General features: G+C 41.8%; 1 protein-coding gene across 1 annotated transcript; it reads right to left on the bottom strand.

Moving 5' to 3' along the window:
• Nucleotides 1-29: 29 nt before the first annotated feature.
• Nucleotides 30-16,418, bottom strand: LOC109853562 (reversion-inducing cysteine-rich protein with Kazal motifs). The gene is made up of 8 exons (XM_020425790.1): nt 16,059-16,418; nt 7,539-7,591; nt 4,831-4,914; nt 3,729-3,765; nt 3,306-3,656; nt 2,752-3,184; nt 1,292-2,669; nt 30-1,184 (listed from the first exon to the last, which is right to left on the bottom strand). Exons 1-8 carry the CDS (start codon nt 16,144-16,146, stop codon nt 807-809), a joined length of 2,802 nt encoding a protein of 933 aa, XP_020281379.1. The 5' UTR covers nt 16,147-16,418; the 3' UTR covers nt 30-806.
• Nucleotides 16,419-16,812: the final 394 nt, after the last annotated feature.

Below are 16,812 nucleotides of genomic sequence, written 5' to 3'. Positions count from 1 at the left end.
GGTACGAAGCAGGACAGTCCGAATGTTTGCAGGTTTGTAAATAAAATGCGAATACGTATCGTTCCTTTAACCGTGCTTACTCTCTGATACATTGAATGAATTTATTTTTATTTGCAAAATATATAAAATAACAATTCGGAACGTTACATAATAACACATACTCAGTGAAAGAACTAGAGATTTGCATAATAATTGTACTTTACATAAATTTATTAGTTGTTTCTCTTTTTATCGACAAAATATTTATAACAAAACCTAAAAAAAGAAAAGATCTCTTATTAAGCTTTTTTAGAAGAACGTGCGTATAAAAGACACTTGCAAACACATCGTTATTGATCGAGATAAGCGGACTGGCATTTATAACTTAAGTTTACAGAGTCTTTTCGGAGTAGAACTTTATAGTGAGCAGTTTCTCGGTCGTCCGTGACAATCACGCACCGAGAAATCCATCATCTTTGTACAATTCTCTCGATATATACTTTGTTCTCTTTGGCAGTAATCGATATCTAAAAATATGTTCTATACTTCTGTATGTTATCAGAAGGCACTAGAAGAATCACAGACACGAGACACGCTTTAGACATTCGCTGTCGCAAATGACATCGCGATTAGGTAAATAAATGCTCTTCAGCGCCAAAAGTGGATAAGAAAACGAGAGTCACCGCTTATGGCTATAGTTTCTTGCCTTTAAATTATAAGTTGGTTGAATTTATACTTGATACGATTAAAACTATCTAGAAATTTTTTGGAATCACACTGTACGAAATAAGCGATGTCACATCTCATTTTCTTTGACATAATCATATTTAGAATAAGCCATTTAGCAAGAAGACGACAACAATTATCGCGAGCCAAGTTTGAAGTTTCGTGGCACTGGAAATGTAACCGTGAGCTAGCTCAGCTCTGGTCAGCGAACCCAAAGGAACTTCCGCTGCAATTGTAGGACTTCTCTCCGAAATTCTGGTAACAAGTTTCTCCGTTTCCGTAACGCAAGCACGTAACTGTAATGTCGATGGCTTTTTGGTAATAGGCTGAACGACGATAAAGATATCGCGATCAGGTGTCATCATGCCGCGAACAGCGCATTGTGCCACTTGCAGCTGACGACCTAGAGCAGTCAGAAGCGCTTCCAGGGTGACGGAATCCTTGTCAGTTTCATTCATCAGATAATAGATTCTGTCCAACTGCAAATGAAGAAATAAAAGATTTGTTTGAAACATTTTTTAAATAAAATTAAATATCTTTTGTGATAAGAGAACGTTAAGATAACTGTTTGAATAGAAACATTTACCTGTTTTTTTGAATAAAACAATCTCGCCGCGCCTCCGCAAACGGGACAACAAGCGCCAGGAGGAGTGACCCCGATACAGTACGGATCCGCTAAAGTAGGACACTGTACGGCATCGCCACAACGAGGCTTTGCCTCATCTCCTATAAGACCGATAGCGACGCAAGGACCATAGTAATCTACAACAGTTCTCTCAGCCCAGGCCGCACATTCATTAGCATATACTTCGCCGTTGATACCACACACCGGACCTCGGAGATTACATCTTCTTAGGCAGGGACCTCTATAGCCTAGGATAGCGCCGGCGCGGATCATCGCGCAGACAGAGGGATATTGACGATTCTCACGATCGCAGACTGGTCCGCTGGATTCGCTCGGATTGCAATCTATCGATACGCACTCATATTGCCGACAAGGTTTGTGCAAGCCTGACAAACAAACTTTGGGTCGACGGACGCATTTTTCTCCATTGTCACAGGAATTAGACGCGCAAGGATCCCGACTGGAACAGCTGCCAAATTCTACTTCAGTAGCCGAGAACTCGGCACACTTGGCTAAACATGCAGATGCGAAAGTGAAACCCAGTCTGCTGCAAACCGGAACGTAATGAGCTGGACAGTCGCAAGGTAAAGATGGCACGCGTAGCTCGTCGCAACTCCTTCTAGAACAGTGAAACTCACCCTCGAAGCAGTGGCAAGGATTGCACTCGAGGTAAAAATTGGACTTGTGCTTAATAAACCGGTCATGCACCCAACAAGACTTGAAACCAAAGCAATTCAAGGTGCGACACTTTTCCAATCCGTGCGTTGTGCATTGGCAGATCTTCAGACAGTCGATCGCTTCAGACATTTGATCGATCCGCGGGATTTGGACCCAAGATCCAACTGGTATCAGCTGCTTTGACATCTCACCGAGAGAACAGGCCCGTAAACATTGATATGTTTTGGCGCCGTTGGGTTGAAGGGCACAGAGCTGGTTTTCCGAGCAAGGATTGTGCTTGCACGGTGTCGTAATGTCGTCTTCGGGATGAATCACCGCTTCATCGTCCTGTGGGTCATCTAGGAAAGGTCTGAGCTGGACACACGGCGCATCCGATCTACCCGGCGACAGCTTGGCGCATAAAGAGGCCGCTGTGTGAGGTCCAGTAATCGCGCTCCAGTCCACGCAGTTGGCCATCAACTCTAAACAGTCTTCACGACAGAGTCGCGTCTCGTGGATTCTAGTCTCGCAAGGTCGTATCTGTAGAAGACAAGCTGCCGCACGTAGAGTCTCTACCGGACAGGAAGCAGCGGCGCGCACGCCTAATCCGCGAATTAGACCACCTCGAGTCCAATAGTCCGCCTCCATCTTGGCTCTTTCGTCAGCCGCGGATGTGCACGTTCTGTTGCGATATTAATACAATTATTTAAAATAAGAGCAAATTTAATTGTTCAATTATTTTATCTTAATCACGTTTTACATACCTGAACAAAGTGGTGGGTCTATCGTTAAACTGTGCACAGTAAGACAATCCAGAACAACCCATTTCGCAAGGATCGTCTGCGTCTTCGAGACATCTTCTCAATTCACCCTCTAAACTGGACGAGAGACACTGCGTTTCTAACTGAGACCAGGCAGATTCCCAGTCAGCTTGGAAGGCTCGCAAACACAGATTCTTGCAAGAAGGTTTCGCCGCTTTTGTGCAGCACGTCAATTTTCCAGCGTTCAAAGGTAAACGTACCGATTTCGATGAGCTCGATTTCAACAGACAGCTCCACATGGGTGACTGCGGCAAAACTGGACTGCATTTTTCAGCCAATTCATCCATAATTTCTTGCTCAGTAGTCGCAGTGTGAAGAATTCTGCGACATGAGTCGAGACACACTGGAGTCGTGGCTTCATCGCAACAGTGCAGATCTAAAGAAATAAAATTTATTTAAAACCACCATATCAGTATACACAGTTTTTTGTTAAATAAAACTATTTTTTCTAACAATTTCGAAAGATTAGATTTTATTTCGATCTCAGTTCAACTAACGTTGCTTCGGATCATCGGCATGCTTCACGTCGGGTATGTTCTTCAGACATTTGGGAATTTGATAAAAGCAACCCTTGCTGCTGTACAGCTTCAGATTGGACTGCTTGCTGCCAGGCTTGTAAAAGATATTTTTGCAGATAGTTCTGCAGGTATCGTTGGAAACGTTACTGCAGCATCGTTCGGCCTCTTCGCGTTTCTCCAAACAGAAGAAGAACTCGGGCTCGTCGCTCGGCCGACAGGAGTGATTCAAGTCGTTCGTGGAACCCGACACGGCGCAGGTCGTGCGACACGTGGGATTCTGAACAAGATGACAGCATCCCCGACCGATCCAATTCTCGTTCCTTTGGAGCTCTAAATCAGAATTCAAGTGAGTCGGTATTCATTGTCGCGCAATGAAGATACAACAACGTAACGAACACTTACCATTCAACGTTGAATTCACGCAGGACCAGAAGTCTGTCTGAAAAAAAAAAAAATAAAAAAGAATTTAAACGTGAAAAAGATAAAAAAACGTTCTCTATATAAAAAAATCCATGTGTTCCGCGAAGTGCGCGTTTTGGAGCCGAATGTATCGCATCTATTATTGCCTCTTTTCCGCGTTGCCGATTGATTGGTTGGTTGATCGAGTCGAATCGAATCGGTAAGATCGAGAGAGTAAATAATGAAAAGCGATTTTGAGACAGTCGTATATGTAGAGAAAATTAAAAACGTAACTAAAGTCACATGACAAGAAAGAGTAGAAAAACAACACGTGAAAATAACGTGACTGTACCTAATTTATATTATATATAACATTAAATAATACACATATTATACATATAATTTATTATATATTTATAATATTATACTTTATATTGTATTATATGTATTATATACGTACTACAGTAATGTCACTGACCTCCGCCGCGCGACCTTGGCGGGGTCATTGACCTCGGCCGCGCGGCCTTGGCGGGGTCATTGACCTCGGCCGCGCAGCCTTGGCGGGGTCACTGACCTCGGCCGCGCGGCCTTGGCGGGGCACTGACCTCGGCCGCGCGGACTTGGCGGGGTCACTGACCTCGGTCACGTGATTACAGTATATGTATATGTGTGTGTGTGTGTGTATGTGTATGTATGTTTATTTTTTGAGTTTGATTTTCATGTGTTATTTTTGACATCTCTCGTATGTGTATTACATAGTTTATAAGATGTATATATTAGCTGTCATCGCGGTGACAGGTTGTATTCACTGATGCAACACATGAAAATAAAAATAATATTAGCGTGCGCGTAGCGCGCGCTTGTGTTGTGCTAGTATGGAGAAAAAGAAGTGCTATAATCAAGCGATCGACCGCAAGTCCCGGGATCATTTTTCATAAAGCGATTATTTGCGAGTGAGAAAAAACGCGAATTGTGTTGCAGACATCCTGGCACCGTTTTAAGATGTCTATTGTCGAAAGACTTCCGATCCAGATTCGAGCTGAATGAACGATACGAGCGATCGCGCGGGAGAGCCTTAGAAAGTAGATAAATCGTAGCGACTTACCAGTCCCGTGGAACAAAAGTCCAGGAGACGTTGCGTGGCGTTTTTTCTGGCTTCGATTTCGGCGCCCATGGCCACCAAAGATATCTATAAAAACAACATTGCCATAAAAATTACTTCTATATATGCGAGACAAGAAATGAAGATATAAGTGTCATTTTCTTTAACGTTCATCTCGAGCGTCGTGATGATCCTAAATTCGAAATGCGAAGTGGCGCATTAGCGGCCATTAAGAATCAAGGACACGAATGCAACACGCGGTCTCGGCGATTTCCTGTTGCCCGTCACTGAATGACAATCGTCCCCGGGGGCCAGATATTGTGCTTTCGCGCGTTTTGTCCTCATTCTGGATTCAATCGGTGTCGTATACGCGAGGACACACCGGATCTACTCAGTATGTTCGTCACGACCGAGGCTTACGACCATCCATCAACAAGCGATGGGTCCTCGACGGGGCCCTTGGCGATAGGCCCAGTCAAAGGTCATATTCGACGAGTGAAGGTAAATTATATTAATTATACAAATCCGATATAATCATCTGTTCCGTATTTGTCGAATGGTAGGTAATTTTTCTAATTAAATTAGAATTTTAACTATACGAATTGAGATAAATCGCGGTTTAAAATAATTTCAATACTTCTTTGCCGAGTTGTACTCTTATAAATGTTAGAAGCGAAAATGACGGAGAGCTGAGAAAACGACGTACGTATTTCCGTCGCGGTATATTCTGGGAGGAATGTGCAGCCGGGCCACGTCGCCATGTTGAAAGGAATGCATTTTCCATTCGCAAATTTTTTTCCGCTAGCTTTTGCGTCAGAAAGAAGCTTTTGAAGAAAACGAGCGACTTATTCCCTAAATACAAAAATGATGTTGCAGTGTTCAAGTTTTTAGTAATCTCTTTTTTTTAGATAAAACGAAAACAATATTTTGCACACTGTTCCTTTATTTTTGTGAAACTGACGCACAAAATATTATAACGTTCGCAAAAATCGGAGATAAACACTTGAAAGCTTGTATATTCCCGACCAGATAAATCAACCTCGCAACGGTCGACGAGCCGAAACCGAGATCAAAAGATACCGAAATAGAGCCGCGAGCTTTCGTAATTTGCTTTGTGCTCTCATTTGTGGCAAACAAAGCCACAACGCGAAGTGTCGGTTAACTAATTAAATTGGTATAACCAGGAATTCCGTCAAATCGATACAACTATAGTACTCATTTGATTTTTTTGTGGAAACCGCAAATAAACAAAATTGAACAAACTTTTTTAGACTCGTATTTTTTGACTTAATATATAGCATATAATATCACGTTGTGGTCAATGTGAGAAAACTAATATATTTTAAAACAAGCTGTGTGTATGTGTTAAAAAAAAAAAAAAACAGTTTCATGAGATGAGGAAGCAATAAAGATGGATGCTGAGGCGAATAAGAAGAGAATAGTTTTCGACGAAAACGAGATGTCTTTCTCGTTTATAGCACAGGAATAACGTGTCACATAACATGAAGCTTCCGTCACGATATCCGGTTATTTCGCTGTTGGATGACCAAGAGGGAAACGCTCATCAATAGTCAAGCGAGACGATCCTGAGAAAGACGGCTTTCTTAAAATGTGTCTACACCTGCATTGTCGCGCGTCACATATATCAAACGACCAAACACGGTAAATACAAAGTATGCATGTACAAAAAAATTATATACTGACATAAATTTGTGTAAAGGTGAAATTTTTAGAAATAATTATGTTTGTGATTTTAACAGCAAAAGTTTGTGTAAAGCAGACGCGTTATATCGCGCATAAGAATTTACATAACAGTTTTGTTGGTAATGAAATATTATTTATGTATGAGATTTTCGCGTACGTAATCGGAAATCTACAAAAGCTCGCTCAAAATACGTCCTCCCCCCTATTCTTCACTCGTCGAACAAACTGCATGGAGACACGATATCGTTGATAACGCACGGTGTACGTCCACCGTGTTCAACGCGTCAATTCGTAATATTTGCGTATGAATGAGCCTCACGGGACGTCCCGGCGAGACTCCCGTGTAAATCTCGCAGCGGGTCCCCGGTGTGTCCCCGATATTATCTCCGAAGAGGAAGGCCCCCGCAGTCACCACGAAAGAGGCTGCAACAAGACGCGCGCGCACCCCACGTCGAGAAACCCTCATCGAAGAAAGCAACGCAAAGGTGCTCTTCTCCTCTTTTTTCACCTATCCATTTCTCTTTCCTCTCTCCCTCTCTTCTTTTCGGTCCCGTTTTTATTTCCCAGATCCTAATATATCCGCGGGCACGACATATTTCGTGTCCTTTATCGTTTCGGTGTCGGCTCACGGATATTTATCAGCTGCGCGATATCGCATTCATCCGACGGACGATCGTGCCGTCGAGATTGCTTTTTTGAAATTCCCACGGGGCTTCTCCTTTTGCATATAATTAATAGATTATATTCCGCGACGCCTTGCGGAATGTTTGCAGGACTAATTTCTCATCAACGCAAAAGAAAGCAGTATCTTTTCACCTGGCTTGAATCCCGTGCATTAATTCTGAATTTACAGACGGTTCGGATTTCGCGAATTTTGTTTGCGTTATTATCCAATATATAATCTCAGTCGCTAATAAACCTTAGAATGCACATATTTTTCTCTTGAGAGTTCTCTCGAAGAAGAGACACAAGGAGCGCAATATACCATGCTTATTTAAAATGCATACCTTGGAACAGACATTCCGACAGGATCCAGCAGCCATCGAGCAGCAGGACATCTCTGCAACACGGAAAGTGGATATTTAGCTTCGTGCATTGCGAACAGATGGAAATTATAGTCCAAACGAAGAGGCGTTATGTATCCGACGAATCGTTTTCCGGTATTTCGCTGATACGAAACAGACGCGTGTCCTGCGTTACATCAGAATAAGAGGGACAGAATGCAAGAGAAAGGATCCGCTTTTACGAGTCTGGATGGAGCACGATGTGTCAAAACTTTGCCGACCGAAAGACCTCACATATAGCGCGCGAGATTAAAAATCCGATTAACAAAAGGAATAGAAATTACATTTTTTTATTTCATGTTACTTGTCTAAAAATTATTGAGAGATTAAAATATTGTTACATATTTCATATTTTTAAATAAACAAATATCATCATATTTTTGTTCTTATACAATAAAATTTTACGTGTGTGAAATATTTTTTATTAAAAAATATAGAATAAAATAAAATTTGTGCCGTGGATTTTGTTTAAAAAAATCAATATTTTTCGCCGGTGATTCAAATATTAAAGTTTCCGTTGCATCTAGTGACTGCAATGTGTCGTGCACACAACAGCGTCGAGGAACACACTTTGTGTCCCCTTTCTTCCCAGCGTCTTCAATTATTAAACGACGGAGGGGAATCGTCTCCCTTCGTTCGGATCGAACAATCGAATAAGATATCTTGTCTGGTCAAAAAAACTTTATTTCGCTAAGTGTTTGATTTATAAAACAAAATCACTATCATCGTCGGAAGGATCGCGAGAGATTAATTTTTCGAACTTGGCACGAGATTTATCGCCGTGGCGTGCGACGAGTTTATTGCCCTTACAACGCCTCGATTGTGACGCAATTATGCATATGCGCGCGCGCGAGGAGGAACATACTCCATCGCGTGGTTGTCCCTATTTCTACTACGCTTCTGACGTTGAATGGGTTGTCAACGGTTTTCCTTCCGACTTGTCACGTTTGACGTGAAAAGATCTTTAACGACTTTTACACAGTTAACGTGCGGATTCGATCAAAGTGACTCGTGTGAAAGAAGCCTTTTAGAGTGACGAATGAAATCGTAAGGGTCGCCGACTGCGCCCGAGACACGTATGCACTTGCGTTACAATGAAGCTAATAGATACCAATTAAAAGCAAATTGTGCCTCTCTCTCTATCTCTTGCTTTAATTCACAGAATCGTTCGATTACAGTCACATATACACGCGTATACACAAGTGTTTCCTTTTGAGCTGACACAAGTGGACAAGGTTTTGAAAAAAATGCATAGATGATAAAATTATATATGCTACTCCTTCTCCTCCCTCTCTCTCTCTCTTTCTATGTGTATTCAAGTCATAAAATTTTTTATAAAGTTCCCAAAATATATTCTATTATACAGAGAAATTACAAAGATCGTGTTTGAATTTCGTGATGCTTACAAAGAACTATAATTACGGCTATGTCGTGTGCGTCGGGAATGGAAAGTATCAATTGTGCCAAAGATCGTTCAGGTTCTTAAACAAATATGATAATGCTCTCATTCTGCGAGGGAGAAATGTTCTTCTATTACAGAATATACGAATATTCAACCATATCATATATCGGCCACTGACATCTGGTACTTATCCGTTTGTCACCGAGTTTTATTTGCGTCTGGTTCCAAAAATATATATCAACGACAGAAAACACCAAGTGCAACCTAGACTCAAATCTTTTATTTATTCGTTACTTATGAAAATTAATTTGTTACTTATTTCTGATTTCATATGTCGCCGCGACCTATACGGTCGCGTAACTAAAAACTGTTTACTTTTTATATACGTATGCGTGCAGCTGTAAAAACTCATCGTGGTCGTAAAAAAGTCTCGCGGTTTGCTCGTTTCGGGACGCCTTTAATCGAATCCTCACCACAAAGAGCCGTGACGTTTTCCACGTGAAATTTCGCGGCGACAAGTGCGTCGCCGCCTTTAAGCGCGGCGTTTTGTGGCTCCTGTTGCGGGACGACACAAAAATAACCGGACCGTCATTCGCGGCCATCCGGCGTTTACACCGATCTAAACTGCGCGAGTCTCTCCTTCACTTCTCCGTCCCATTCGTCACTCATGCCACACTAAGTCAAAAGAAGAAGTTCATCAACTTTGATGAAAAACATCGAGTTGACAATTCAAGTCGATTGATACTTGTAAAAAAAATCACACATGGAAAACAATATTTAATTTCGAAACACTTGTGACGTATAAAACACTAAATAACGCAGATATAAAATGAGCGATGATGTGAAGCTCGTGTAAAAACAGTCGACGACGGTAACGTGCTACTAACGTCACACACACAAGAAGTGACAAATAACTCTTCGCTTAAAAAGGAGAGTGGACCGTTTAATTTGACTAATTCAAGATTCCACGGAACGAGATCATTTTAAACACCATTAATGTGCTTGATGAAACGAAAGAGGGAGAGAGATCTCACACGCGTCTCTCGTCGCGACCCTTGACATTAGCATAACAAAATAGAAAATCGTCCGCGACAATATAATACGCGATGAATCCAGCGAACGATCGCGCGAAACGCTTTGCCTTGCGCGCATTCGGTAGATTACACGTTGCGCGGGATCACAATGCTGTGCCCCGAGGACGTGTTGTAAATTTAATTCGACGTTTCCTCTTGCGCATGGGTCTTTGTTTCTTTTTTTCCCTGTTAAAAACCGTAGGTACGTACATTGAATGCGTTCAACGTGCACGCGCGATTCCATCTGCAGTAAATCCTGATGGCGGCGAGTAAATTCACAGCACGCGTTATATTTTGCATAGTAGCTCCCGAGCAAGTTTCTAACGGAAACTCTCTCGCGTCGATAAAAACATTTTTAACGCATACTTGATTCTCGCCGATGGAATAAATTAAAACCGTTCGCGACAAGGAGACCACCTTGTTTATTCGACTGATTAAAGCGGCGCATTGGTATCGATAATGCGTCGTGAGATTTTCGCAACATACGAACTATTTATGCACTGATGTCGTTTATGTCTTTCTGTTCATCAAGCAGTGGCTTTCTATCCACTCGTTCGTATGTCAGTCCACGCGTTCTGAGACAATAAACGCGTCTCCGAGCGTGTGATTTACGACAAATCGGCGCGTTACGAGGCGCGGATTCTTCTCGGAACCGAGAGCGGGGTCGCTCGGTTTCCCCGACGAATTTAAACGACCGTCGTCGCCTCGAGGTGACGTCGATCGACGGGAATGTGTCGTACAGCATCGGTTTCTTCGCGCGCGCGTTTGCAATTGCATATATACGCAGCTGCTGCGGTGCCTTTCGGTAAGCTGACGTCGGGCGTGTCGTTGCGCTCGTAAAACCTGGGCGCAATTCTCTCACGCCCCTCAGATAACGAGCGGATACAGCGCGTAATGCGCGCACACCGCTCTCGGAAAACAGAAAAAAAGCTCTCCGCGAAATTGCACCCGATGCGCGACCCGCCGCCCGTTCGATGCAACGCGACTCGCTCGTAAAAGTTTTATCATGCTTTCGACGTGTTATGGTTCCCGGGCGAAAATGTATACGTATCTCCATTTTCTCGGTGAATAAAACATCGATACAACGAGAGCAGAAAATTGTCCATGAATTAAATTGAAATAAACTAGAAGAAGAGATAAACGTTTCACGATCTGTGTTTATAAGCTTCTATATGTCAATTATTATCTAACACACAATACATCATTACTATAAAAACTCTCTCTATATTACGTACTACATCTCATATTATATTTAATTATTATATAACTTTCTGCTTTTTGCAAAGATGTAAACCAAATAAAGTCTGCATCGGGGAGGTTGAATATACCATTAGAGGACTTCATCATTGACGCATCGTTAATCGGTGTCGCAATTAATTCTCGGCCATCGTGAAACTCCCTCTCTTTCGCAACTACATCGGCCGTTATCGTTCGATTATGAATACGCGACATCGTTATTCGCGAATAGACGCGTAATTACATGCTGCCGATATAGAAAGGCGAACGAGAAGCGCGCACACACATGTAGCCACGGAGAAATTGTATTATACATAATTAATACAGTCATCGAGATCGTATGGGTTGCACCGAGCGAAACCGGTGCATTTTACGACGCAAACGAGAGAAGAAGCGCAGGTCGATAAGAAGGTGAACAAGCGGGAGAAATTAAAGAAGAGAGGATTCGAGATACATGTCTCTCGACATGTTTTATCTGGCGTGAAACTGTCACTGGAGTTTTATGTGTTTATTTATCTTTCTCTCTCTCATGGTATACACCATGAATGTCTTAGCTTATATATCGATGGGAAAAAGTACATACACGTGATCATAGTGGAGACTCCTGCCAATTCAAAGTTGTTCTTTCCTTTAACTTCTTCATGTTTTGCTTGTTGCTTCTCTCTCTCTCTCTCTCTCTTTCTTTGGATCTTTGGAACTTGTGCTTCTTTTTTCCGGCAAAAAATTCGCAACAACACTGGTCCTCCGGAGAACACCATCGGGTGTCGCCATAAAATTCGCGCAAAAACTTCCCTGTATTTCTTTAATTACGATCCTTGTCTCTCACTTTGTACGAGACACGCGCGACTCGACTTTTGAAGTCGGATAAGTGTGACCGTCATGCACGACGCATGCCTAATTATCTTCGGATCAATTAATTTTTAACACGAAAATATCGTTACGTTATTAAAAAATTATAAAAGTGGAGATATGCAAATGTAAGCAAGTTTTCAATCTTATTTTATTTTTTCCATATAAGTCGATTGATAAAACAATTCTAATTGGTTTCTCTCTCTCGTATTGTGTTTGTGTGTGATGACAAGAGACAAATTAAAGAAACTCGATTACGTCAAACAAAGAAATTATTTATACGTTCATTTGAAATGTCATTTATATCATTCGTCTTTATCGTTTGAAGCACCTCGCTGTCTCCTTTCACTTCTTCGCCTTCTTCTATCTTTACTTCTCTACCAGCGCAACTAATAAACGCTATAACGATTATTAAGCTACTTTTAACGTTATGTACATCGCGTTATTTATTATTTTCTATTACGCGAGTAAGCTGAACCTCTCGCGTTTTATTATCGATAATAAAATATTTCGATCGGAATCATTGAAACTAAACGCCCTCGTAAAAATCTGTTAAGATGAAAAGCACTAAAAAAGAAAGGAATCTTCCTTCGTAAAAGATTTAATTGTTGATTGACAAAATTACACGGCGCAGAGCGCAAACTTTACCGCGTGACACGTGTTTTCTCTCCGGAAATATCTGAATATAGCTTCGAGTTATATACCAATTTAATTGCCGATCGTTCGGCGCGGACACACGTGCGACTGATGGGACAATTATCTTTGATATTGGTGGCGACATGCCGCGTGCTTCAAAACTTGTGAAACCTGGCGCAAATAAACGGCGATCATTATTTAAAATCCAAAAACGATGTAATTTCGGTGAGACTCCAATATTTCAATCGCGACAAAATAATTATCATAGTATCATCTCGTTCTATTTCAATAATACACATTTTCCCACTTTAACTGAACGTTCTCGTGCGGATTTTTATTTTTTTACACAAGAATAATTAGGTTCACATTAGGCGAATTTAGATTCTATCGAAACTTAGATTCTAGACTCACGCATTAGAATTACTTGGAAAACGATAAACGGGCGCATATAATAATGCATTGATGAGGGCGGATCGAAGACGGTGGCGGCGACGGCGGCGGCGGCGGCGATGAGCGGATGTTAATGCTTAATTAGCAATATCGATCTCAATCGGCGATCTGCAAGAGCGCAACTTTGTATTTGAGCGCGCGCGCATTTATATTATGCACATATTGCGCCGCCTTGCGTAAGTCTCGCCGTTCTAATTTCCAGTCGCGGAGAGACACACGCGCTAAATTATATACTCGACGTGTTTCGAGCAGGCGTCAAATTCACGCCCCGGGAATCATTATGATCGACACTCGCTCGCCGGTATCAAAAGGTGCGTGTACCTTGTACGTACAAGCTGCCTTTTACGCCTGCAAAACGACCACCACCGGCACATTTTAAGTGGTGATCTATTTCAAATAACGATCGTTACGATCGCGCGAGTGCGGCGACGTTTAACCGCTTTGCGTGATTAACGGCGTTGATGAAAAGTCGTGCATGACTTCTGTCTTTTTGTCATCTATATTTGTGTAATTTACACGAGAAAATTGTACTTGCGATATATAACGAGGCGATAAATAAATGATTGGAAAATAGAGAGAACACGTTTAATTAACAATATAGACAGATCGAATTGATCGCTGTTTTATAACGTTTAATTTTGTTTTTCCCAAGATACACAGCTTTCTATGTGTCGTATATCATTAGAAATCGAGGAAATAATTGAAGTAATTACGTAACGCGCAGAATCTGTAATCATTCGCGCGCGACTCTGTGCGCATAAATCAACCGGCAAATTTTGTAACGCACGAGTCACGCATATGTGTACGTTTTTCCAGTCGCGTAAATAAATCGCTCTTGCGTTTCTCTGTTACACGTAACATGTTAATCGCTTGCGACACATGGATGCAATTCACGCGCTCCGCGTAAACTGCGTCAATGATGTATCTATCACGTCGCTGTTTATACGCTCGATATCGCTCGCGCGAGTGGAAGAATTACTTGAATGATGAATAGAGAGTTCATCTGATTCATGTTATTATTTTTTTTTTCCTCTTATTTTACATAGATCACATCCTATGTAGAAATCACACGCGATATATAACGCTGCAATATTTTAATAAATAAATCAAAATTCGAGAAATACTTGGAAATAAATAATTCAAACTTTGTTAAATAAAATTGATGTTTCAGCAAAATTTTAAATATTTTATATCACAATAAATTTACAGTTCCAAGAAGCTTTTATCGCAAGTAGATTTTTGTCTTTAGACGCTTGTAAGTCGACATACATAGATTCTCGGGACTTCTTCGAATCGCTGTGTTCTCCGCATTGTTTTTGATAAAGCAATGCAAGAGACGAGGAAACGCGTTATCACCTTCGGCTTTTTCGTGCGTGAACATATTTATGCGAGAAGTACACGCCAGTGGCTCGCGACTTGTACGTCCCTTCGTTTTCTCTTATTTGTGCGCGAAGTGCGCCTTTCCGAGGAGAGCCTGGCCGAAGGCGAGAGAAGAAGAGACCGTTAAGCGACACCTCGTTCACACGTACGCACGTGCACCATGTAAATTTCAGGAAAGATTAAAGAGAGCTGAGAGACAGAGGAAATGAAGAGAGAAGATATACCGTTGCGGAAACCGCGCGTCTCTCGATGAAACGGATTCTCTTAACAGATCTCAAGCTGCAATCGCGCGCTCGCTATTTTACGATTATATCGAGAACAAAATGCGAATAAAAGGACACGCGTATTAATATAATCATGTTATCTCGCGCTAACTTATATAGTTATCGGCGCTAATTGCGACATTTATACTCACCTCGCGACGAGCACATGTGTTTTTACTTTCAAATATTCCGCGAGAGATTGCGCGCGCGCGCGTGTTCCTTGTAATCTCGAAGTTAAAAAATTTCAAGAAATCTTTTATCTTATTTAATATTCTTGTGATTTTTCGAAAGTCGTCGTTTATATTTCAAAGTAAGTAAATGGAAATGCAAATACTATCTCCGAAATGTAAATCGAAAATATACATCGTCCGAAGAAGAGAACGAAAGAAGCGGAGCTTTTTGCAACGCCACACGATCCGTGAGAATTTGACGCTCTTGTTACTGAGAAATAATTTCAAGAGAATCTCAGTGAAAAAAAGCTCTCTCTCGAAATTCTTGCATAGTCTTTTGCCTGTTCTCTCGACGTTGTCAACGACATACTGAGCAAAGAAAGACATTAAAAGTTGTCGTGTCGACTTACCACGGGACGCTGGAATGAAAAAATTAGCGTGATGGCGGGACGAAGGGATTAGAGGAGCGAAGAAGACTCATGTGCACGCACATGTGACGGGAAGTTGCCGTTGATATCTTCTTGCCGTACGATGACGAATATGAGAAAGGGTTCAATGAATCTGCTCTTGTATATATACTTTTGCACGCCGCACGAAAGAGCGCCATCAGTGTCGCGCGACATCGACCATGCGTAGTTCTTAAAAATAATCACGGTTCATCTGCAACGCGCTCCGTGACAAATAACGCGCCATGATAAATTAGTGGTTTTACATATCTGTTTTTTCGTTGAAAAGAGATATATTACCGCCAATATTTCCGGTGAAGAAATTTCCGTGTCTTATATCGATTTTGGCGCAATCGATATAATGGCTTTGTGACTGTAAATTTTTTAGGATCTTAGAATCAAAAGGATTCGCTTATTGATCGTAAGTTATTAGACCATTTAGAGAGATTGTGAACTAAAATTGATAAAATTAAAACATTATTGATAAACAAAAATGTGTATAAGTTTGTAAAATAAATTGTAAGTAAATATTTGTCATAGAAGAGAAAAATAAATTACCTTGAGCGGCCTCGAGAAAGGGATTCGCGACGATCGGTGCGAAGACCATCGCAATCGCCGTTATCAGTATCATTCTTGAATAACGCATTTTTTCTACGCGCGCGTGCGGAAATGCGCCTTTCTTTCGAAACTTTCGTCCGTGATAACGTGCAAGTTCCTCACCTCATCTCTCTAAGTATGTAATTCGCAGACACACGTGTTTCGACGTTTAAGGGATAATAATCAGAAAAAAGAAAATAAAAAGGAAGAAAATCTCAGTAATCTCGAGATACGTAAAAGACTCACATGTCGGCACGTGACACGCGCGACACTCGCACAGATCTGAGACGTGCACTCGAGCACAGCTCGCGAACGACTGAGCTTTTCGTGGCACTTACGAGCCACGAGTTGAGCTTTTTACTGACTGTGAGTGGGTGAGAGGAAGAAACGAGGAGAAGAGACCGAGGGGGAGCTTCGTCGAGTGTCGCGACAAGGGGCATCGGGACGACGAGGGCGAGAGAGAGAGTGAGAAAGAGAGACGGCGACAAAGTGCGTATGCGTGCGTGTGTGGGTGGGAAAAGACGCGTGGCTCGAGCGGTTGTCACGCGGTGCACCGCTATTGTGACATCTTCGGCCGTATACCCACAAGGACCCCGTATTTTCTCCCGTAGCCCTCTTAACTGCACACGTCATGACAAGTTCTTTGTTACGCGCACAAGTAGCAAGATATGGCATCATCTTCAAGTCTTGAGCATATCTCTGTATGGCAAGATCT

Source organism: Pseudomyrmex gracilis, unplaced genomic scaffold (assembly GCF_002006095.1).
Source record: "Pseudomyrmex gracilis isolate BER0280 unplaced genomic scaffold, ASM200609v1 scaffold_50, whole genome shotgun sequence".
Classification (NCBI taxonomy): Eukaryota; Metazoa; Arthropoda; class Insecta; order Hymenoptera; family Formicidae; genus Pseudomyrmex; species Pseudomyrmex gracilis.
The sequence above is the reverse complement of the archived record's forward strand: the minus strand, read 5'-3'. Positions and strand labels throughout refer to the sequence as shown.